This window comes from Macaca thibetana, chromosome 11 (genome assembly GCF_024542745.1).
Source record: "Macaca thibetana thibetana isolate TM-01 chromosome 11, ASM2454274v1, whole genome shotgun sequence".
NCBI lineage: Eukaryota > Metazoa > Chordata > Mammalia > Primates > Cercopithecidae > Macaca > Macaca thibetana.
The window spans coordinates 128,057,620-128,081,818 of NC_065588.1; the positions used below are offsets into that span (position 1 = coordinate 128,057,620).

A 24,199-nucleotide genomic window follows, 5' to 3' on the forward strand; every position below is an offset into this window, starting at 1 on the left:
GAAGCCGGCGCGCGATCCCACGCCGCGCTTTCGTCACTCACCTGACGGCTGCCCGATAAAACGAACATTAAAATTGCACTTTGCACTGAATACAGCAGCACCTATTGTGGCGGCGCATCTGAATGCGAAAATTAACGCCAAAATATTTCCTAGCGGCTAAAAGAGCTTTGAGCCATGACGAATCTGCCTGTCCGCTCGCCGGAAATGCGGGCCCTCCTGCCGGAAGCTGCCCCTCCACCATTTTGTGGCCCGCTATGGCGGCGGTGTTGAGGTTGGGTCCGGGATGCGGGGCATTTGACTGAAGGGGTAGGCCAAGTGGAGGTATCAGGGACGTCGCGCGGCACAGAAGAGGACCAGCCTGGACGCCGGGGACGCTGTCATGTACGGCGCGGGCGGGGGCCGCGCCAAACCCGAGAGGAAAAGTGGCGCGAAGGAGGAGGCCGGGCCAGGCGGTGCCGGCGGTGGGGGCAGCCGAGTGGAGCTCTTGGTTTTCGGCTATGCCTGCAAGCTGTTCCGGGACGACGAGCGGGCCCTGGCTCAGGAACAGGGACAGCACCTCATCCCCTGGATGGGGGACCACAAGATCCTCATCGACAGGTCGGTTCCTCCCCCCACCCGTCGATCCTCCCCTTCCCTCACCCGCTTGATCTCGTCTGATGTTGACTTGACTGCAAGGACTGCAGAGGGTTTTCTGGAGCCAGCGGGGATGTGGGGGACACCCCCTCCCCTGTCCCCACCTCCTGCTGGTGTTCTGGTGGGGAGGGGGACGGTGAAACCTGCCCTAAGGCACTGGCTGGAATTGCGTGCGGCGTCCGTCTCCGGAGGGATCGTCTTTGGTCCCGCAGCCCCCTTGACCCCTCACCCTGTCGCTGGGCTGCAGTTGGCGATTCCGCGCGGTGAAAGCTGCCAGTGCCCAGGGTCTGCTTCTGACACCTGGGCCTGCCGCCCGGCGATGCCATGGGGTCGCGCGCTGCTTTTCTACTCGCCGCGCTCCCACTGCTCGGTGTACTGGGAGGGTAGCCTGGGAGGCGTGCCTTTATTCTTCCGAACCGCCGCTCACTGAGACCGTGGCTAGAAGTCTGTTTTGGACCCTGTGAGTTAGCCTTAACCTGTTACGACCCCAGCGCCCTCAGTGGAGCGCCGGTACTTTAACGGCATGACGTTTGACTTCCTGGTGATAATCCGACGAGTTCGACAGATTGAGGTAGTGAGCGAAGTTGCCCGTCAGTTGGCGGCCAGTTGACTTCGTGCGGACCCTGGCCTTGCCCTTGGAAGAGATAGTGTTCTTAGGGCTGGTTTCACTGTCTCTTAAAACCGAAGGGTGGAGCTGGGATATAGATGTGTTGTTTCTTTTCAAATCAAACCTGCTTTAGGTCGTCACTCGAGGGTGTCTAGCCATTATGGGCAGTGGGGGCCTGGGATTAGGGATTTCTAAAGGCGTTTGATTTGAAAAGGATAACGTTACATGATGTAGGTGGTTTGCTCCCCTCTTCCCATTTTTTCAATCCCTCTTCCCCTCGTCTCTGGGTTTTGGGGTTGTTGTGGGGTGGTATTTTTTCTTTTTTGCCTGTTCGGCTACTTCTGGGGCCCCGACTGAAAAGCTAACCATGAGCAACCATTAAACTGTGGAATAGTCTCTCCACGTGAAGAAAGCCCATCGTTTGAGACCATTAAAACTGGATTCTTCAAAGCCCTGGATCATGACCGTAGGGATGACTTCTGAGCTGGCCAGAATGGACACATTTATGACCAAATAGGCCTTTTTCCATCCCTGACGTTTCCACTTGGAATTAGAGCTAGAAAACAAGAACTGGTGAAGGGAGGGCTGCGGAATCAGATCATGCCTGGATCTGATGGCTCCGTGCTCCGCTCAAGCCTGCTGTGCCTTCACACCATGGTTTATATTGAATGTGTCACCTGAGTTATCAGGCTTGCTTTTCCAAAGTGTCACTTGTGATATTTATCATTAAAGTTTGGTAAGCAATGAAGTCTGAGCTCTTTGTACAGTTTTCCTATCATTCTGTACATGATTTGAGTTAGGTCTTCCAAAACTGGTGGGGAGCAAACGCCGCACATGTACATGTATAGTATTTTTAATAATAATCTACATTTGTAAGTTAAGGAGGTTTACATCAAAGTCCAATTAATTTTGAAATTTAATAAAATGCAGTAACTTGACTACCCTGGAATTTTGGGCCTTTTTCTTGTAAATGTCTTTTTTGGTCTACATTAATATTTTTGGTTCCCATTACAAAAGTCAGCATTTAAAAAATAAGCAGACTTTTGTTTGTTTCTCTGTTTGTTTTTGAAACCCTAAATCTGAGTGTTTTAAGTAAAGTTCACTAACTCACTCATTTATTATCTGACAGTTTTACACGTTGACAGCATCCTCATTGGATCGTTTATGTTAAAAGCATAGCAGAAAGTGCTCCCATTGTTTGGCTAAATTACTGATTGGTCCATGGAAGAGAAACATGGAAGTGTCTTCATGTATGTTACTTCCTGCGGGTATAAAGTTCAGAAGGAAATATTGATACCGTATCTTCTAATAGTTTTGCTCTGTTGCCAGTGAACCTCCTTAAACTGCATGTATATGTCACTGTTCCGATGTATGTGTGTCTCTCTATCACATAACCCAGCACTTATTTCCTCAGCCAAGTGGCTAGGGGGCGAGCCTAGCCAAGATTTTACCTCCAATGGACGCAAGTTTCTTTGGTGAAGATCTCTCCTGAGAGTTCGGGACTAGCAGAAAGAAGCGAGGAAATTTCGACCGTTTGGTTCTTACGGATAGGTATTTATGTATTTGGTTTGTGTGAATGTAAGCTATGATATTTAACTTTTCAGAAAAAAATAATAATTTTTTGCAAGTGGCATTGAATGGTTGACCAAACCATAATGGTAAGAACTGCCAGTGAAGTGGATACCATTTTTCCTAATAATGGATTGTTTGCCTTTAGTTATAAATGTTATCTTACTGTGGAAAGGAATTTAGACTTTGTTAAGATAACTTGAGTTTAAAAGTAGGTGAGATATGACTATCCAAATTAAATGTAAACCTGGGAAGAGTTTTTATACTTGTTTTAATATTTTTATTTATTTTAATCGGTAAGTATGTGTGTATATATATATATAAAAAACACACACACACGCCAGTCTAGACGTTAATTTCCTTTTATTGACCAGTTTGTTCACATTACAGATATGATGGACGTGGTCACCTGCATGACCTTTCTGAGTACGATGCTGAGTATTCCACGTGGAACAGAGATTATCAGCTGTCTGAAGAGGAGGCGCGAATAGAGGCCCTGTGTGATGAAGAGAGGTATTTAGCCTTGCATACGGACTTGCTTGAGGAGGAGGCAAGGCAAGGTACTGCTCAAGACAAACTTACTTCAGCAACAAACTTTTTAAAATTTTTAAGTATTTAAAAATTTACTCCCATTCATTTTTTATACTCACTCTTTCTGATATTATCTTGACAGTACCCAGTGGATTGGAAAAACAGCAGTCTTTGCGTTCTGAGAGGACCTCAGGATAGTTTATAAATAGAGCCACAAAGAATTTTCCCAGCTTTTGAGGGCAGACTGGGATTTGAAAAAAACAAAAACCAAACTCTTTAACTGTTCTTCTTTAACAGTATCGTATAAATAAAATTGATGTTCTTGTCTTTGCCGTAACAATCTTTAATACAGTTCTTAATCCCAAGATTTTCTCAGCAGGAAGAAATTTTCCACAAAAGACGTGTATTCAGCTGTCTGTGGGTAAACATGTACTGACAAAAGTACATATTGATAGATATAAAGTGTGAATTTTAAAAAATATTTTACCTCAAAAGGAGGTTGAAAAAAGTATGTTGTATGCTTTACTGATAGCTACAACTTTAGAAATAAAAGTTTTTCTCAGTAATTTTCTATTTTTGTTGATAAAATTCTCATTTTTATTCAAGAGGAAGAATACAAGCGATTGAGTGAAGCACTAGCAGAGGATGGGAGCTACAATGCCGTGGGGTTCACTTACGGTAGCGACTATTATGACCCGTCAGAGCCGACGGAGGAGGAGGAGCCTTCCAAACAGAGAGGTGAGCGGGAACTGCCTGGACTGCTGGTGTGGGGCTACATGTGTACACACAGGCTGCATGCGCCATGGTCAAGTCTGCAGAACACATCTGTGGCACTCATGATAACACCACTGTGACCACAGGGGAAAATGGGAGTGAGTGGTATTCCTGCTTTTGGTAAAACAAAGTTAAAAACTAGAACAGGAATGATTAGTGGAGGTGGAAAGTGAATGCATTGGATCATTTATTTCTCATTGATTCGGGTAACAGAATTACTCACTCCAGATTATTTGTTTCTAGATTGTTAACGTGTTCATTAATATCCTCAGGGATTCATTCTTGAGGCAGTGAAAGAATAGGTGTGAGCTGGGATACATTAACCTCACCGCCCTCTCACCAATCTGCTTCTCCATATCCCTGCACAACTGAGACAGTGACACATGCCCAGTGGAAGGACACAGTGAGTGAGTTACTACTCCCCAGAAAACAACACAGCTCTCCGGTAGCCTTGGTGCCACCTAGGGCATATGCTTATCACAGTACTTTAAATTAAAGATTTGGAATTTATGCTTTTCTGGATTAACATGGAAAACTTTGGATATAAAAAATAGTGCTGCTGAAAAACCTGGGCTCATGTGGTGTAGACACAAATATCCTTAATCACTTCAGTAAGCGTTGAGAGCTCCACTACCACAGCACTGCATCATGGTCAGTCATTAGTTACCAATAATGGTAACATGAACCTGACACATTAAAGACGGATCACTATATTCAGGATGTTCTGTTTAAAAAGAAGGAGAACATTAACTTAGAAACTGACTCAAACGTTTAGTAAAGTGGAATTACATCAAATGGAGATTCAGTTTTAGAGCTAATTTAATCTGTTATTCGGAACTTCATTGGTTTCTCCTTCAGTAACACTTTTTTGTTATCTTTTTAAATTTTTTTATTATAAAATACACAAAAATTTTTAAAAAGAGATGGGGTCTCACTGTGTTGCCCAAGCTAGTCTCAAACTCCTGAGCTCAAGTGATCCTACTGCCTTTGCCTCCAAAGCACTGGGATTACAGGCGTGAGCCACCACGTCCAGCGAAGTAACACATCTTTTAACAAGTGTGAAGCAATTACAGCATTTTAGTATTAAAGCAAAATGATGTCTGCCACTCCATGCTGTGACTGCACCAGGGTTCTACCCGTCGGCACTCTCCAAGGGCTGCGGTCCTAATGGAATGATAGAATGTGGGGCAAACGCACACAGGCTTTCCTTTTGCCCTGCCTTTAGTCCTGCTCCTTACTTCGTGGGCACAAGAATTACTGTTGCACAGCTCTATTTTATGAGCTTTTAGAGAAACTTTCAAGTGTAATTGTAATTATACCGAGTTAAAGGCTAGTTAAGGTACTTAAGACTTTTTGCATTAACTTTCAAACCTACCCATCCCTCAGAAGTTACAATGCACTGGAAATGTTCTATCAGGTCTAAAAAGTAAACACCCATTTATTTATCCAGCATAAGCTCTCCTTCCTAGGGTTCTGGATAGTTGTGATTTTGTTGTCTTATCTCTAAGCGACACACATGAGTTCGACTTTCTATCTGTGGTGTTTTTATCAGAAGGAAAGAATAGATACTATAACCACTTCACAAATAAAGAGTTGAAATACAGTCAGCTTATCGGGTCCACATCTGTGGATTCAACCAACCACAGATCTAAAATATTGGAAAGAAAATAACAGAGTTTTATTGGAACACAGCAGTGCTCATTTGTTTACATATTGTCTGTTGCCACTTTCGCACTTCAACAGCAGAGTTGAAGAAATGAAACAGACCATATGGCCCACAAAACCAAAAATATTTATTGATACTGTCTGGCATTTTATAGAGTTTGTCAGCCCCGGTTCTCGCTGGTGGACCGTTGTCTTAGTGTAATTATTGGGCTAAATGGTGTTCAGTTTGTTACAATTACTGAATTTTGAGAACTTCAGCATGACTTAGTTTATCTTCTGAGTATTAGTTTGCTTTCCCCTTAAGATAAAATTCTCTTTAGTATTTTACAGTGTTACTTCTTTTCTTTCTGTAATCATGTTCTCAGAACATTACCTTATATGCTGATTAATTTCCTTAATGGAAATTGGGCCCACATAAAACTTAGAGCTTGACGTTTTATGTTTAACTTGCATTAATATAAGTGAAACACCTAACACACACACACACACACACACGTACACGTGCATATTGTGATAGAATCCAATACCACTAACAGCCACATTGAGTGTCACATTCTGTTAAAATAATTTTTTTTTCCTGAGCCGTCAATATGTCTACCTATGTCTTGATTTTCAAAATTACTCTATTGTATTGTTTGTTAGTATTTTAAAGCTTTGTGATACTAGCCAAAAGCAGTTGATGGTGCCTCCATCTCTGCCATCTTTACTATTTTCAGTCAAGTTTCTATCCTTTAGATGTTCATAATTTTTCATCATTATTCTATATCCATTTTTTTCCTCTTTTTTAGGGGAATAATGGGGCGGGGACAGGCCCTCACTGCTATATATCTATTTTTTAAACAAAAGATTATTTGAATTTATTTAAATCTGAGTTTTTATTGCAATGGTTGGTTTTTATTTTATGCTACTAAAGCTGGGTTTTTTTTGTAAATAAAGGTATATATAAGAATAGAACAAATCTATTTAACCCATCCATCCCAAAAGGCTATTTCAATTAAAATGCCTTTATTTTTGTGAATAACTTAACATTAAGGAAAGGCTTTTTGCCTAGACAATGTTTTAATCGTTTTTTCCATTTTAGGAAAATATAGTAAAAGTTGTATTTTTAAATTTATTTTATTTTATTTTATTTTTTTGAGTCAGAGTCTCGCTCTGTCACCCAGGCTGGAGTGCAGTGGTGCGATCTCAGCTCACTGCAACCTCTGCCTCCTGAGTTCAAGCAATTCTTATGCCTTAGCCTCCTGAATAGCTGGAATTGCTGGCGCCTGCCACCACACCTGGCTAAGTTTTCTATTTTTAGTAGAGACAGGGTTTCACCATGTTGGCCAGACTGGTCTCAAACTCCTGACCTCAAGTGATCCACCTGTCTCGGCCTCCCCAAGTTCTGGGATTACAGGCATGAGCCATCGTGCCCAGCCTTACTTATTTTTTTTAAGGCAGTCTACCTTGGAATATAAAAAGTTGCATTTTTAAACACACACTCCTGCCTCATTCCCAAAGAGATTTTGAGAAAGAGGAAACATCTGCTGCTTGGCATTTTACCAATAGAAAATCGCTGCAGACCAGTGTTTCTGGTATTTTCTAATCTTACTGTGTCGTTTGGTTACTGAAGCTGAATGACAGGATTACTAATTACAGAGAGCTTTTTAAAAAGCAGTAGTAAATCTCTGCCCTCTCATTCATCTCTGATTGATTGATTGATCGATTGATTGAATTTTGAGACAGAGTCTCACTCTGTGGCCTAGGCTGGAGTGCAGTGGTACAGTCTCAGCTCACTGCAACCTCTGCCTCCTGGGTTCAAGCAGTTCTCCTGCCTCAGCCTCCCAAGTAGCTGGGATTACAGGTGTGTGCCACCATGCCGGGCTAATTTTTTGTATTTTTAGTAGAGACAGGGTTTCACCATGTTGGCCAGCCTGGTTTTGAACTCCTGACCTCAGGTGATCTACCTGTCTCGGCCTCCCAGAGTGCTGGGATTACAGGTGTAAGCCACTGCACCCAGCTTTGTCTCTGATTTTTGAAAGAACAGGGGACTCAAACAGAAATGGATGGGACAGTGTTAAATAACTGTAACTTAATAGGGATTGTAATCAACTTGTATCTGATCAGACTAGAACACCCAAGTTTTTATATACCAGGAAACCTGCTTAAAATTCCTCCTTGGTTTCACAGAATGAGGCTTGACAGGAGATCTTTGCAAATTATTGATTGCTTCAAGAGCCTTTACTGTGTATGAAAGAAACATTTATTTTCATGAAGATTTAAGGTTTGCTTCTTTAATGTCATCTGTTTTTAAATAAGAACCTCAATAGATCATTGAAATCCTTAAAAAAGTTAGCTTTTTAAAGTTTGCTGTGGTATTTTTGTACATTTCAGTGTGTCTTTTTAAACTGGTAATCATCTGAGTTATTGAGATGTACTTAGGTACCTTAGAATACAGAAAGATAATGTGTAGTACCTTGTCTACCACGTAGTAGGCAAATACTTGTTAAGTGAATGGTTAATGAATAAACAGAAATGGAAAAATAATTGATTATTTGTGAAAGAGGTAATTTGCTTGGGTGGAGGAATCTTGACAGTTATACCCAAGTAGTTTACAATTCAAAGATGAAAATCATTTATCTAGGAATTGATTACCTTGTGTTGTGTCATGCTGTCAGGAATCCACAGAAATAGTTGGAGAAAAATCTTAGCGATACCAATGAAATACTTACCTACATACCTGAAAGAGATGCGGAGGGGAAAAGGAACATGGACTGAGCATCTGCTAAGTGCGGAAGATTATGGTAGAGATGTTCAGGTGGGCTATCTCACCTGAGCCCCACTTGGCCCTGGGAGTAGATGCGATGACTTCACAGCCTGTGACAAAACAGAGAACAGCAGAATCCTGGGGCTAACAAGTGGCAGGGCAGGAGTTTAACTACAGTTACCCTTGAACAACACAGGTTTGAACTGCATAGGTCCGCTTATATGAGGATTTTTTTCAGCCATACAGGGATCAGATTGAGGGATGTGAGACCCGCATATGTGGAGGGTCAGCTTCTTTGTATATGTGGGTTCAAATGGACCAAAAGCGGAATTCGCGCACATGTGGATTTTGGTGTCCGCAGGGGTCCTAGAACCCTGTGTATACCAAGGGAATGCCGTGCAGTCTGACCCTAGACACACTCCTTCTGCTGCACCACACCTCCCTGCCGCAACCGCCCCTGCCACCCCCCGCCCCGCCTCATTGGGAATTTTGTAAAGTGAGTTTCACTTGCGTTGTAGGTAGAAGAGAAAGCTGAAACTGGCTTCTAGAAGTAAAACAGAAGGTAAAGAAGCAGGAACAGCCAGTCACATGCTTCCGTCTTGCTGCAGGTGCCTTCCTCCCTGCATTGTTCTGAATTTTTAAATTTTCTTTTTATGCAGAAAAAAATGAGGCTGAAAATTTAGAGGAAAATGAAGAGCCCTTCGTTGCCCCCTTAGGATTGAGCGTCCCATCTGACGTGGAGCTGGTATGTGTCCTTCATGAGCACTAGTTGTCGTCATTATGATTTATCATGATTCAGTCCTGCTTGTGGGAAAGCTCAATGATGATTACAGCTGCTTTTTAGGCATGTAATGCTTTAAAATGGTTTGTGAGTTAATGGGTAAAAAGATCACACCCTACTTATTTTCCTCAAAGAAAAAGGGAAGACTTATAGCAAAATTTGAACTAGACTGGAGCATTAGGGACTTGAGGACTTGGGTGTGTTTCAGCGGCCATATAGTTGAATCCCCAAGTCAGAATCAGTGGCGAGTGGGCTGTTAACCACACATAGATGCAAAAGCACTCTTGCTCAGGACAGCGTTGATTTCAGTAACGTTGCTTTGTTCTGGCTTTTTAAAGTGTGATTTTTGGGGGCACTTCACGTTACATTTTCTTGGCAGTTTTCTGTGTTGTGATTAGGTCCCTGTGGCATCTCCAGGCCCAGGCCGCCCTTCCACTGATGAAGGGGAATTCTACCCTGGTTTTCCTCATCTGAGGGCTTTGCAGCTGGTTACTGTCTGTTCAGCATTGACCTTTCCTGCTATTTCAGTTATGTCACATTAAATTAAGTTATAACAGGTGTTAAAGCCCAAACCAGGATTTTTCCTTTTTTTCTGAATGTTCATTGAGGGAGTTCCACATTCTAGTCACGTGCTAAGCTGCTTTTTGCATATTAATCTTATTTAATGCTAACAGTCCTCTAAGTGAGCTGCTGTTTACTCTCCCTCTTGTGCCGATGAAGAAACTGAGACTTAGGAACGTCAAGAATTTGGCTATTAAATGGCAACTGGGAACCGTGGTCTTAACTATGATGCCATCTTCAGTCACCGTGCTTTATGGGGTTTTTATATGTTTACTAGGGAAGTTGAAAATCTTTCTGCTGCGTGTGTATACTTGGGAAGGAATCTTAAGTGTTTGTGCCTAGCAGGAAGTTTTTTCTTGGACATTTTTGTAACTGGACTGCAAGTGGCATAGACGCAGGCATTCTCGATTCTTTTTGTGTCCCACATCCTGAATCACCTGCACAGTAGATGCCGGGAAAGCTCAGCACAGAAAGAGCATCTCTCACCTCCCACTGCGATCACTTGCTGCCAGTCTCATTGAGTTCAGCGTGAATTTGATGGTTCTTACCCTTCATTATGTGATGAAGGGCAATATAAAAATAGCCCTTTTAATTCGTGCCTCCAACACTTTCCTTCTCTTCCCTTATTCATTTACATATCCTCTCTCTCTCTTTTATTCTTGCAAATATGGGTAAAATAACTTTTTGGATTTTGCCTAGTGTAATTACTACTTGTATTGGTAGTAATTTCTCGCATGGCTATAAAAAAATACCTGAGACTGGGTAATTTATAAAGAAGAGGGTTAATTGGCTCACGGTTCTGCAGACCGTACAGGAAGCCAGGCAGCATCTGCTTCTGGGGAGGCCTCAGGAAGCTTTAACTCATGGCGGAAGGTGAGGAGGGAGCAGGCATGTCTTAGCATGTCCAGAGCAGGAAGGAGACAGGGAGGTGCTACATGCTTTCAAATGACCAGATCTCACAACAGCTCATTCACTGTCTATCACGGGAGCAGCACTGAGGAGATGGTGCGAAACTACTCATGAAGGATCCACCCCATGATCCATTCATCTCCCACCAGGCCCCACCTCCGACATTGGGGATGACAATTCAACAGGAGATTTGGGTGGGGACACAGATCCAAACTATATTACTACATCTGTTTGTTTCTCCATTTCTAGTATTGATGATTTTGCTATAGTTAAAGCTAAAATTACCCAAAGATTTGATATCCTGAGACTTGTATTAATATATTTTCCATGTATTAGTATATGTCGTATTTCTGTTTGTTCTGAAATATGTTTATTATGCATGACACATTAACATGAAGCTTTAAAAATCAGTTACTCCATTTTTATTAAATGCTAAGTGCTGCATCTAATATTTAATGCTAAAAAGTTTATGTGAAGTTGACTATATGGAATTTTGTTTTTAGTGTTAAAGATTTTTTAAATTTTATTCAAATTTAAATATAGAGGTACAATAGAATTTTGTTGCCTTAATTCCTATTAAAATATTTAATAGCTTTGTGTTCTCAGCCAAACTAAGCATCACTAAGCTCTTGGTAGTCTGCCAGATCAAACATACTTGTCACTCATTGGAGAACAAAGTAAGTCTTAGTGTGTAGCAACTTGCTATCTTATCATTAGAGTTTCTTCTAATATTATAAAAGGTCTCTTGAATGTTGTTTTGACTGTGTGGAAACTGAGGGCTTGATTGAGTCTCTCATTTGCGTCTTTCATTTACTTTGTGGTAGTGTCAGTATTTCATTCTCATAATTATTATGATTTTTTGGCGGTAATTCATTGTGTAAATTATACACTGTGGTGTCCATGTTAGTGGAGAAAATGTAGAAAACAGAAGTGTCTGAATTATAAGGTGTTTTGGTGACTAGGCCTCAGGATTGTTGAATTGTGGTTAAGTAGACTATTGCTGCCTCAGGGGCAGGACATGGTTTGACTCAATGACGAGGTTGGAGTGATTGGGAAAAACAGCAGGTACTTTAGGAGGTTCTTGGTTTTTGAACTAACTTGGTTTAGAACCTAATGATGACAGGATCCTTGAGGCTTTTGGATGAAGAGTAAGAAGTAGTTAGAAATTACAGCACCCCAGGCTGGGAACAGTGGCTCATACCTGTAATCCCAGCCCTTTGGGAGGCTAAGATGGGAGGATCACTTGAGGCCAGGAGTTCGAGACTAGCCTGGGCAACATAGTGAGATCCCGTCTCTATAAACAAGTAAAAATAACAGGCCAGTGTGGTGGCGCATGCCTGTAGTCCCAGACCTGTTAGGGCATGGTTCCAAGGGAAATGTGCTTGCTCCAACACATGTTATGGACAGAAGAAAAGCAGGGAAGGATTTGATAGTTGCTGTTATGTGCAACGTTTACTCCATTAATGAATAATAACATAGAACCAGCCTTTATGGAGCACTTACTGTGTACCAGACACTGTACTAAGTGCTTCTTTAGGCGTATCTCTCAGTGAATACTCAAAGTAACTCTACAGGCCGGGTGCAGTGGCTCATGTCTGTGATCCCAGCACTTTGGGAGGCTAAAGTGGGAGAATCGCTTGAGCCCAGGAGTTCAAGGCCAGTCTGGGCAACATGGTGAAACTCCGCCTCTACAAAAAATAAAAAAAATTAGTCAGGCATGGTGGTACATGCCTGTAGTCCCAGCTACTCAGGAGGCCGAGGTGGGAAGATGGTTTGAGCCCTGGAGGTGGAGGTTATAGTGAGCTGATATGGTACTGCTGCACTCCAGCCTAGACAACAGAGCCAGATCCTGTCTCAAAAAAATAAAAATACAAAAATAACTCTATGAAGCAGATACAGTTGTTTCCAGATGTTAAGGTTTAGAAAGTTAAGAGTAACTGCCCTAAGTTAGATATGTTAGAGTAAGGCCTGGGGTTCTAGCCAAGGGACCGACTGCAGAGCGCTGAACCACTGAAGTTAAGCTTTATCAAATCTGTGCAGATTAGAGTGTGATTTCATCATAATTTAGGTACTATATTGTCACGGAAGGTGGGTGGGGAGGGAAAAATGTTGATTCATTCTTGAACTGCTGTGGAGTGATTGGCCTTTTGCTCGGATTCGTAAGGACTCTTGACGTCTGATGAGCAGTAACTCTTGGTCCCCAGTGTGTCCTCCAGCTGTTTTCTCCCCACGCTCTGTCTTGTAAGTGATTGTGCGACTCTGTGCAGAACTTAGGTGTAGAGTGATACATGTTCCTCTATTCCTTATGGCTTCAGAATTTTAAAGCTTATGTTGGAAGACTTTTCCCACTCGCAAGAGTTTGAAAATATTTTCCTATATTTACTGCTAGTACTTCTGTATTTGTTTTTGTTTTTTGTTTTGTTTTTGTTTTTGTTTTGAGATGGAGTCTTGCTGTGTTGCCCAGGCTGCAGGGCAGTGGCGCAATCTCGGCTCACTGCAAGCTCCACCTCCCGGGTTCATGCCATTCTCCTGCCTCAGCCTCCCGAGTAGCTGGGACTACAGGCACCGCCACCACGCCTGGCTAATTTTTTGTGTTTTTAGTAGAGACAGGGTTTCACCATGTTAGCCAGGATGGTCTCCATCTCCTGACCTCATGATCCACCCGTCTCGGCCTCCCAAAGTGCTGGGATTACAGGTGTGAGCCACCGGGCCTGGCCGTACTTCTGTATTTGTATTTTTGCCTTTGAATTTTGGCTCAATCTGATACTTATTTAGGGCTCTGGGCAAAGCAGGTATTTGATTTTTTTTCTCCCCTAATCCTGTGAGGAGAGGGCTGGCCCTGCTGCCCCTGGGGTTCCTTGCTAATTTCCCTGTCTTCATGTCATGCCACCTCCTTCCTGGTTCCCCGATGGGTCTGAGCTCAACCTTTTTCCAAAGCTCTTAGGAAACCATACATTTGTGTGGGTTTTCTGACCCGTAGATACCTGTCTCCCGTTTCCCATGCCTCCCCTGGAGTTTAAATTCACATTAATGGAATTTCCAGGGAGGGGGAGAGGACGTGTTAGACCCTTTCCGGAGCTCTGTCAGCTTCCTTAAACAGAAGCCTTCCCCACTGGATTTAAATTCGAAAAACAGTTTCCTTTTCTCAGGCCATTGTAACATGCATATTTATATGTTGACTGTATTTTTTAAATCTCATTGTGTAGTAGGAATGATCATGATATTCTTAAATGGAAAATGATTTACCTAAAGTCTGCATAATTAAAGAAAGTAAAGAATGGCTTTTTCCAAACCAGGTACTTTTTAATCTCATTCAGGGTTGGTAGCCAACCTTGAAATATGTTCATAAGATGTTTTGTTTTTTTGTAAAAACCTACACGTTGCTTTTTAACCATGGTAGTAGTAATATTATATAACAAATAGGCCGACTTTTAAGAAATTTTAGATCAACAAGTTGATTTGGTCAATAAAGAAAGCCTCAACTGGGAACATCATATTTTCCTTTAAGGGTGGTTGTTATGAAGTGATCATTAATTATTGATGTGTTTATGGAATATTTTGTTTTAACAATCAATAACCAAGGCTACTGAAAATCCAAGTCATGATCCATATGCACACAATGGGCCTTTAACATGGAATTTAAATTATTTGGGGATTAATGAATAACTTTAATTGTAGACATTTATCCTTTTTAAGTGTGAAGGATGTTATTAGTTCAAAAATTAAATTAGAGAACTAAGCCATTTATATTTTATGAAGGATGAAGCCCTGAATTCTTAACCATCCATTTTTAATGAGAATAATTGCCAGTTTTATTTGCAAGTAATTTCCTAGCGTTAATCTCTTTGTTGATATGAAAAGTATTTTAGACGTGTGGCTTTCAGCCTTTAGTCTAACAAGATCCTTTTGGGGGCAGGAAATGCTAAGAGCGTGAGGGTCGTCGAAGTGACTCCTTAGCAGCACATGAAAGGATGAGGGAGGGCTTTGATGCTGGGAAGAAACTCACCTGGAGTGTCTGGAGTGTCCCGTCTGCTCTGGCCAGACAACACCTAGGTGGTCTTCAGCTTGGGATACTGCTTCTAAGTGGGAATGGCAGTGAGCCAGGAACTGTGCAGAGGCTGAGGAGAAGGGGTCAGGAGCAGAAGACAAGACATGGTGTATGTGCTCTTGTGGCTTTTGTTGGGTGTCGAGAGGGCTGTTTTTTAAGAGGGAGCCTCCAAGCTGTGAGAACGAGTCCCCGCTAAGAAAAAGGAAAGAGCGGTGATTCTGATTACTGAGAGCCATGGGATGTGTATCCTCTCCCTAGAAAAATGTTCGTATGTAAAATTTGCATACACAAAGGATTCACAAACCCCCTGAATTCCATCATAGAACCAAACTTAAAGACCCTTGATATATAGAAAAATGTTGACTTGGTGCAAAAAGAGGTTGCCTCCCATGGGTCTGTACCACCGTGGAGTGGCCTGCCTCAGCTCGCGAGTTTTCTCCCCTGCAAAATCCTGACGAGATTTGGAGATGAGGAGTCTGAACAGCCTTGGCTCTTCCAGCTTCAAGTCTCGTATCTCTTAAAATTGACAGTAAAGCTAGAGTCATTTCTTTGTTTTAATGAAATCATGTGGCCGGTGGACAAGAGCACAGATGGGTAATGTGAATATGTGTGTTTTCCCGTAGCCACCAACTGCTAAAATGCACGCCATCATCGAGCGCACGGCCAGCTTCGTGTGCAGGCAGGGAGCGCAGTTTGAGATCATGCTGAAGGCCAAGCAGGCCCGGAATTCCCAGTTCGACTTCCTGCGCTTCGACCACTACCTCAACCCCTACTATAAGTTCATCCAGAAAGCCATGAAAGAGGGACGCTACACCATCCTGGCAGAAAACAAAAGTGACGAGAAAAAAAGTAGGTCCCACTGCATCTGTTCCATCCAGACTTTGGGCCTGTGTTGTGGGGGTGGCAGGCAGGGGGTGGTTCTGGGAAAAGTTTGAAGACGTACATTCTTACAGATGCATGGTTGAAAGCCAGACTTGAATTTCTAGAATGTGTCTGAAATCCTGCAGCTAAGGCGTGATCATTACCCCTGCTGGTGCACCTTTATTAAATCCTTGGTTAATATTTTATAGATAAATGAAATATAATTAAATATTGATGCTATCAGAACATAATCATCTGGGTGGGAAATTTTTGCCCTCATTTTACCCACTTAACGTTTCAGAGAGAAAACAGTTATACCCTCTCTTGGATTATTCATGTACCTTAGTGTTCAGGGCTGTATAGCTCTATACATGGCCACAAAAGTGAAAATTTTACTTGGATTATCTATTTTAAGCTATTATTTTTATAACAGTGTTTCTCTTTTAGAGTTCTTACTGCAAAAGCCAGTTAGCTATATTTTGAATAAAGATGGTATTTTGACAAGTCTGTTCATATATGTGTGTATATATATATACACACACACACACATATCTTCCATTGAATTTTTTTTTTTTTTTAAATTAGAGACAGAGTCTCACTCTTGCCCAGGTTGGAGTGCAGTGGCATGAGCGCGATCTTTGCTCACTACAACCTCTGCCTCCTGGGTTCAAGCAATTCTCATGCCTCAGCCTCCCGAGTAGCTGGGATAGTGGGCACGTGCCACCACGGCCAGCTAATTTTTGTATTTTTAGTGGAGACAGGGTTTCACCATGTTGGCCAGGCTGGTCTCGAACTCCTGACCTCAGGTGATCTGTCCGCCTCAGCCTCCCAAAGTGCTGGGATTACAGGCGTGAGCCACTGTGCCTGGCCCTTCCACTGAATTTTGTTCTCTTCAGCTAAAATAAGTTTCAAATCAGTTGTGTAAATCTTAATGCAGATCTCATCTTCAGGTTTGTTGTAGTTATTTATTTCTGTTTGTTATTTTACTTTTCATAAATTAGTACAATTTTTGCCCTTTTTTAAAAAAGAAAAAAAAAGAAAGAAAAAAGCATACAGAGCCCCAGACCAGCTGGTGTTCAGTGTTGGCAGGAGTCACCAAATGGCCAAAGGTTGCAGTCTTTTCTAGCTGGCATTCGTCTGAGCAACATGGGTGACTCTAGGGAAAAATTACTAATAGTGTTTTTTGGACAGATAACCAAGAAGCTCTACCTTTGGCTGCTTCTAAGTTTTTGCATAATTTTTGTACTTTTTTTCTCACCAAACACCAAAATCTTGAAATGTGATTTTGATTTCAGAATCAGGAGTCAGCTCTGACAATGAAGATGATGATGATGAAGAAGATGGGAATTACTTGCATCCCTCTCTCTTTGCCTCCAAGAAGTGTAACCGCCTTGAAGAGCTGATGAAGGTTTTTATCTCATTGTTGAACTATATTTTTTATGCCACCACAAAACTGCTAACGTAATTTTGGAAAATTTGAAGCATGTCATTCTTGTGTGTTACAGTTGTATCTTATTTTATCATCATTGAGGTGTATTTGCATTTTTGTTTTTAGCTGGGTGACAAAGCATCTGCTTCTTTGGTTTCTTACCTATCTATCTTATAAAATTCATGAGCATTTGCTCATGATAATTTTATCATTTCATTAGAGTTTTACTCTCTGAGATACTTAGAATAAGTAGAGTGTTGGTTAAGACTTGGAAATTGTTCTGTTGTCCGGGTGCGGTGGCTCACACATGTAATCCCAGCAATTTGGGAGGCTGAGGCAGGTGGATGACCTGAGGTCAGGAGTTCAAGACCAGCCTGGCCAGCATGGCGAAACCCCATCGCTACTAAAAATACGAAAATTAGCCAGGCATGGTGGGTGCACTTGTAATTCCAGCTACTCAGGAGGCTGAGGCATGAGAATTGCTTGAACCTGGGAGGTGGAGGTTGCAATGAGCCAAGATCACACTACTGCACTCAAATCTGGGAGACGGAGTGAGACTGTGTCTCAAAAAGAAAAAAAGAAAATTGTTTAGTTGTGATTTCATCATAGGATTAGATTTTGTAGGTGATTAGAATGTATGCATCTTCAAGTCCTCTGTTACCATCATAGATTGTTTTTAAATAAATGTTTCCACTTCTAATTCTCCTCTCATCTGTGTGAAGAAACCACTCAGCAGTATCTTGTGGTTAATTCACACCACTCTGCCATTTGCGACAGAAAAAACTGGAGTCTACTAGATTTAAGTGTCTAGTTTTCAGCAGTTAAGCATCTAGTTTCAGCAGTTGTGCAGTGTGGGTGACCTTTTGTGGGAATGATTGCTGATTGATTGGACTGGAAAAGCTGTTGGTGATTAAAAATCAGAAACTCCTATAAGGAAAAACAGTTTGAAGTTTTGCATGGGGTTTAATTGGTGTCAAACTGGACTTAGTTGTTCATCTGTCCTTTTCTTGATAGTTATTTTGGAAATTGAAACCCTGTGTTTACTCAGTTCCTCTGAGACAGCCAGCTGGGGCATTTGGCCACAACTAGTTAGGACCTACATGGGTGCATGCGTGTGTGTGTTTTTTCTGAGGCATGTACACTGTGTCCTAGAGGTGAGCGTTTTGTAGCAGAAGAGTTCCGTGTGGTTCAGAATACTGAATGCTAAGGCTGTGTCTTCTCTGTTTTCAGCCCTTGAAGGTGGTGGACCCAGATCATCCCCTCGCAGCGCTTGTTCGTAAGGCGCAGGCTGACAGCTCCACTCCCACCCCACACAACGCAGACGGTGTGCCTGTGCAGCCCTCCCAGGTGGAGTACACGGCAGACTGTGAGTACTCACTGTGTGTATCCTGACCTGTGTTCAGCTGCCTGTGGCAGAGCCAGCTGCAGGGCTCTAAACCCCAGGTGTTCTGTCCTCAGTGTAGCAAGTTTGGAAGCAGGCAGCCCAGAGCCAGCGTGGGCCCCGAGGGAGAGTGCCATGAGGCCTTGCTTGGCCCCGTGTCAGCAAGATGCTGCCCTGTTCCAGCATTAGCTCTGCATTCCAGGAAGGACTGGCAAAGGTAGTTGGCTCCCTCCTCTTTCTTTTTTTTTTTTGAGACAGGGTTTCACTCTGTTGCCCGGGCTGGAGTGCAGGGATGCAAGCATGGTTCACTGCATCCTTACCTCCCAGACTCAAACGATCTTCCCACCTCACTCTCCCTATTAGGTGGGACTACAGGCACTATAACTCTGGGCTGATTTTGATTTTTTGATAGGGATGGGATCTCACTGTGTTGCCCAGGCTGGTCTCGAGCTCCTGGGCTTAAGCAATTCTCCTGCCTTGGCCTCCAAAAGTGCTAGGATTACAGGCGCAAGTCGCTGCTCCTGGCCCTGGCTCTGCCCTTCTTTAAATATCTTCCCCCAAACCATACCTAGTGGCTTCCCTTACCTCTCAGTGGCTAGCGTGGTGTCGCGTGGTCTCCCCACCTGCAGCAGAGGCTGGGCAGTGGGGCCTCCGTTAAACATATTGCTGCCCTAAACAAAGTCAAATGCTGTTAAGAACAGGGAGAATGGGAGACACATAGTGTTGTCTAACACAGTTGCTTCTTTAAAAAGGCTCACGGCAGGCCAGACATGGTGGCTGGTGCCTATAATCCCAACACTTTGGGAGGCTGAGGTGGGAGGATCACTTAAGCACAGGAGTTTGAGACCAGCCTGGACAACATACTAAAACCCCATCTCAACAACAGATAAAAAAAGTAGCTGGGCATGGTGGTCTGATCTGCTTGGGAGGCTGACGTGAGAGGATGGCTTGGCCCCAGGAGGTCAAGGCCGCAGGGAGCTGTGATTGCACTGCCGCACTCCAGCCTGGGCGATAGAGCAGTACCCTGTCTCCAAAAAAAAGCCTTACAGTGTAAGGCAGCATATTATATGCATATGTAAAGGAATTACATTTCTTTTTCTTGCTGATTGCAATTATTTTATGGTATTAATCGAAGGTAAGTCTTGAAGGTCCATGCAGGAGATCATTTGAAAGTGTTTGGCCTTGGTTCCAGCGTCAGGTCTTTTTGTAATTGTTTTATTCAGAGGTTAAATATGGAATGAGGAAGCTTTAGCAGAGCCGAGGAACCACCTGCTGAATCTGCTTCCCAGGCACATCTGGTGCCCTGACTCCATTTGTAAAGCTTATATTCTTCAGTTCAGCCAGAGATGAATTGTTAAAACATGAGCTCCTCTTTATTTGATACAATCTTTTGTAAACATCACAGCTGTGTTCTTCGCTCTTCCCTTTTAGCACTGGCATATACTAAACGTTTTTAGACTTTAAAAAATTAGTTATTTGAGTGAACTCTCTGCATGTGTCCCCCCAAAAAACTTTTAAAGCTGAGATTGTCTTTAAATGATTAAATCAAGTCATATCAAATTTTATTGAATATTCAAATCAAAGATCAGCTCTACTGCTACAGAGGTGCGTGTTGAATGGTGTAGGCAGCCAGCTAGCTGAGGTGCTCTGTAGATCTCTCCTAACACCCAGTCCTCACTGCTTCACTGCATGGATTTTTGGATAGACGGCCGCACACCTTTAAGTCCTGAGCCCCACTTGGCAGCCTGTGAAGCTCCTGCCCTGGCATCATGGGGTGCTATGCTCTGCCCGGGATGCCTGCCCACTGAGGGACTATCCCTCTGCTTCCTCCTTTCCTTTTTCCAAGCCTGTCGTTGAGTTTGCTTGAGCCACATGCATTGTCTGTGCACGTCCACTAGATCCCTGAAGCTGTTGCAGAGGAGAGGACTACAAATTCAGGGCAGGCTGACCTTGATTATTTGCCGTGTTAATCACTAGTAGAAGAACAGCTATGTGCAGACCCCGCAGGGCCAGGCAGGATGGTGGAGCTGGCTGATAGTGGCCGTTCTGTGACACACAGCATCCCCTGGTCTAGTGGGAACGTGATCTGAACCGAGGCATGCTGGGGCGGCATTGTGAGCTGTCTGGGTCAGAAGGCTGGGCACATTCCCAAGGGTTCACCGCAGGGCGACCAGAGCCCACACACCTTGGTTTCTCCCCACCTGCTGTTGGCTCCCAAGACCACTGATGAACCATGACAGCCTCTGCAGGAACCCCAAACTTACTCTGTTCAGGCCCCTGACTACCACCACCCTGGGCGCTGACGGCACCCCACCCCATCCTCCCAGCTGCAAGTGCTCCAGCAGGGGGCGCCCTCTCCTCCCCTCAGTACAGTAGAGTTGTTTTGAAACATTATCTCCCCTCAACACAGCGAGAGCAGTGGACACGCACATGTGAGAGTAAGGCGGCTGGGTGCCTGGAGGCTGGGGAAAGCATGTGTGTCTGATGTTAGGGTATGTGGGTTTTAGACACACGCTCCTGCATCAGCCATATGGGTCAGAGCCCTTGGCACAGTGCCTAGAGCTTCCTCGATGAGCACTCAAGGCCACCACCACAGTCCCACCCATCTTGGATCTGGAGGCTCAGAAGGTGGGGGAGGTGTCCTCATCCAGTTTCCAAGAAGAGCCAAGAGCTAGAACTTTGGCTCTAAATCACTGTAAAACCCAGCAGAAATCAGTATAAACCTGTACTCAGGCGCTCAGCCTTATGGGATGAGTGGCTGTGGTGTGGCAGTAGTAGGGTCCTCCAGCACCATGCAAGCCCGGGCTGTGCGGCTGCTGCAGAATCTGCAGAGGTTCCAGGGTGCCTGACTCACACACGCCTCCCTGCCCGCCGTCTTCCTCTGCTACCCTTTGAGTATCTTGTTCTGCCTGCCTCGCGCTTCTGTGTGCTGTTGAAGTTTCGTGGGTGGAAGTCCCTCATGACCTCGTCTTCACCTTCCTGGGTTTTCAGTGAAGTTGTTGCGGAATTTGGGGTCCTGTGTGGCGGGTTGTTGGCAGTTGCAGGTGGAGACAGCAGTCATTGCTTTACCCAGGTTTGTCATAATTAGGGAACTACCTGTAATTCATGGACTGACTACTCTGTGGTTATTGGTTTGTAATCAGTCATTGGTAACAGCATTTATTTACAAATGCAGTTCAAATAGAGGGAACACTGGTCATAGTTTTTGGGTTGAGTTCCGTTGTGCTAAAGTTCAAGATAATATTTTTACATTCATTATATGTAGTTAGTTTCCAAAAGTATTAATGCCGTGGGATCTCAACTATGCTTAAAATAATAAACTGAAGAGAGCTGTGCAAAAAATACTGTGAGGCTCAGAGCTACCTCTCAGATTGGCATTTGGTTGATTTTTTTTCTCTGCATACTTTTTTCATTTTCCTAATGTTTTGGGGTATGCATTGCTATTTTACTTTTTTTTTTTTTTTTTTTTTTTTTTGTGATGGGAGTCTCACTCTGTCACCCAGGCTGGAGTGCGGTGGTGCAATCTCGGCTCGCTGCAACCTCTACCTCCTGGGTTCAAGCAAGTCTCCTGCCTCAGTCTCCCAAGTAGCTGGGATCACAGGCGCTCGTGACTACGCCCTGCTAATTTTTGTATTTTTAGTAGAGACGGGGTTTCACCATGTTGGCCAGGCTGGTCTCAAACTCCTGACCTTAGGTGATCCGCCCACCTCAGCCTCCCAAAATGCTGGGATTACAAGCTGAGCCACTGCGCCCAGCCATGTGGCCATTATACTTAAGAAACAAAGTAAAATACAAAGTTCATAGAATAACTGTAGTGTTTGAAACGCCGTGACAGTGAGGACAAGAGCAGCCTGTGCCTTGACCTGAGTTTGTGGCAAGCCCAGGCCTGTACAGATCTCCCGAAGTTCCTTCTCAGGCCTCTGAGCTGCTTGAAGGAAAGACCTTACTCACGGGCTGTGTCTGGCGAGCCTTTGTGAATGCAGTGTATGAAGTTGGGCTTTGTGAATGCAGTGTATGAAGTTGGTGGGCTGTTTTGAAATTCCTGCTTCAGCCAGCACAGAGGAAGGTTTGAGGGGCCCCTTTCTGTCTTGGGCCCACCCAGCCCTGCTCAGGAGAGCTTGAGAAGCAGGTCTGCGGGTTGTGCTGCCTTTGGCTGCTCTCAGCTTGCTCCTCGTCTCGCCCTGATGTACCCAGTGCGTTCACAGAAGTGCTGCCCCACGGGGTTTCGTATACAGCCTGTTATTCCTGTATCTCTAATGTGTGATTTTCCATGCTCTGGGCATGCATGGGTTTGTTTCTTAAACAGCCAGCTTTCTACAGAGAAGGCACAACCGTCAGAGGCATTAAAGTAATTTTCAGAAGAGGACTTAAACTGTGGGCTTTGCACTTGGGGAAATAGTAGGATACTGGAGAGAAAGCTATCTGGAAAATTACTAACATTACTGATAACATTTTGGGAGACTCACAGCTGGGGCAAACCTGGGGCCCCGTGGGGTCTGGAAAGGGGTGGGGCTAGTGTCCGTCAAGCACGTCAGCTTCCACAGCACCCAGTTACTTTTCCCGAGAACAGAGGAATTGTGTGTGAGGGAGGAGGCGTGGTTTAAAGCCTGCAGAGACTCATGCCCCACGATGAAAGCAGAGCTCTGTGACCCACGTTTCAAACCACTGCCAACTGTGGACACCAAAGACAAGACAAAGGACGTTTTGGCCGTAGACTTGAAACATCCTGGGACTTACTGGGAAGGTGCATATCGTCAGGAGCTCCTCACCCTGCCCTGCGAGAACTTTCTTGTGTGCGTCTCTGCCATCTCCTCCTCCCATTCCTGACCTGTGGAGCCAGGGGTGGACTGGCAGGCCTATAAGGTGCCTTTCACATTGAGGGTCTTAGGATTTTCAGTCCAGCTTTGCAGGGAGCGGCAGTTTGTCGTTTGTGGGAGGAAATTTCACGATCATAAAGCACAGCATGCATCCTGAGATCCAGGCAGCGACCCCTCCTGCACTGCCCCAGTGCTCAAAGGGTCACAGGAGCAGGGCTTTCTCCTCGCCTCTGAGCAGTGGAGCCGAGGCTGGAGGTGGGCACGGCTCCGTGTTCTCGGGGGATTTCTTCACTGTGTTTCTCGGGGGCTCACAGACCGCAGCCATATTCTTGAAGAGAGGAAGAGGCCCGTCACAGCGTCTGTGACAGCCCAGAAGGAAACAGCAGAGTCCATACAGTCTCCTCATGACGGGCACAGAGGACCTCGCCCTGGGGTCACAGGCTTGGTGAGGTAGGGGGACAGGCAAGAGTGGGCCCTGAGGTGTGCAGAATGTGTGTTTGGGCTTGTCTTCCTGCCACAGTGCAGTAGCCCTCCCAGGCCTCGATCCTGGCACCTGCCCCTCCACTCCCCTTGCAGCTTCGTCCTCCAGGGCATGGTCTCCAGATGACTTACCTCCTAGATACAAATAAGACACTAAACACACACATGGGAGCAGCTCAGCGCCCTGTGCGTGGCTTTGCCACCACCATTCGGGAACTTTGCTCCTGTCCTAGGTGAGTGCCCACCATGTGGCACTGAGACCCGACAGCTCAGGTGACAGTGACACCTGCAGCAGAGGCTGGGGAAGCTCAGAGCCTCTGCCACGGTGGACGCCAGGTGGCCCCTGGCACAGAGAGCGTGTTCATCGCTGGCTCCTGCCGCCCTCGAGGACTTGAAGGCTGATGTTG

The 24,199-nt window shown here is 44.3% G+C and overlaps 1 protein-coding gene across 5 annotated transcripts in view; it reads left to right on the forward strand.

The window, feature by feature from the left end:
* The first annotated feature begins 223 nt into the window (after positions 1-223).
* Positions 224-24,199, forward strand: part of SFSWAP (splicing factor SWAP) — a 93,547-nt gene continuing 69,571 nt past the window's right edge. For 3 of the 5 annotated variants that reach the window (XM_050747684.1, XM_050747685.1, XM_050747686.1), the window contains exons 1-7: positions 225-597; positions 3,200-3,369; positions 3,947-4,078; positions 9,185-9,270; positions 15,448-15,673; positions 16,981-17,093; positions 18,345-18,480. In XM_050747684.1, coding sequence (XP_050603641.1) covers positions 380-597; positions 3,200-3,369; positions 3,947-4,078; positions 9,185-9,270; positions 15,448-15,673; positions 16,981-17,093; positions 18,345-18,480 — 1,081 coding nt within the window. In that variant the 5' untranslated portion in view covers positions 225-379. Of the gene's footprint in view, positions 598-751; positions 2,792-3,199; positions 3,370-3,946; positions 4,079-9,184; positions 9,271-15,447; positions 15,674-16,980; positions 17,094-18,344; positions 18,481-24,199 lie in introns of those variants that run through there. The other 2 variants (XM_050747688.1, XM_050747687.1) reach the window with 2 other exon arrangements.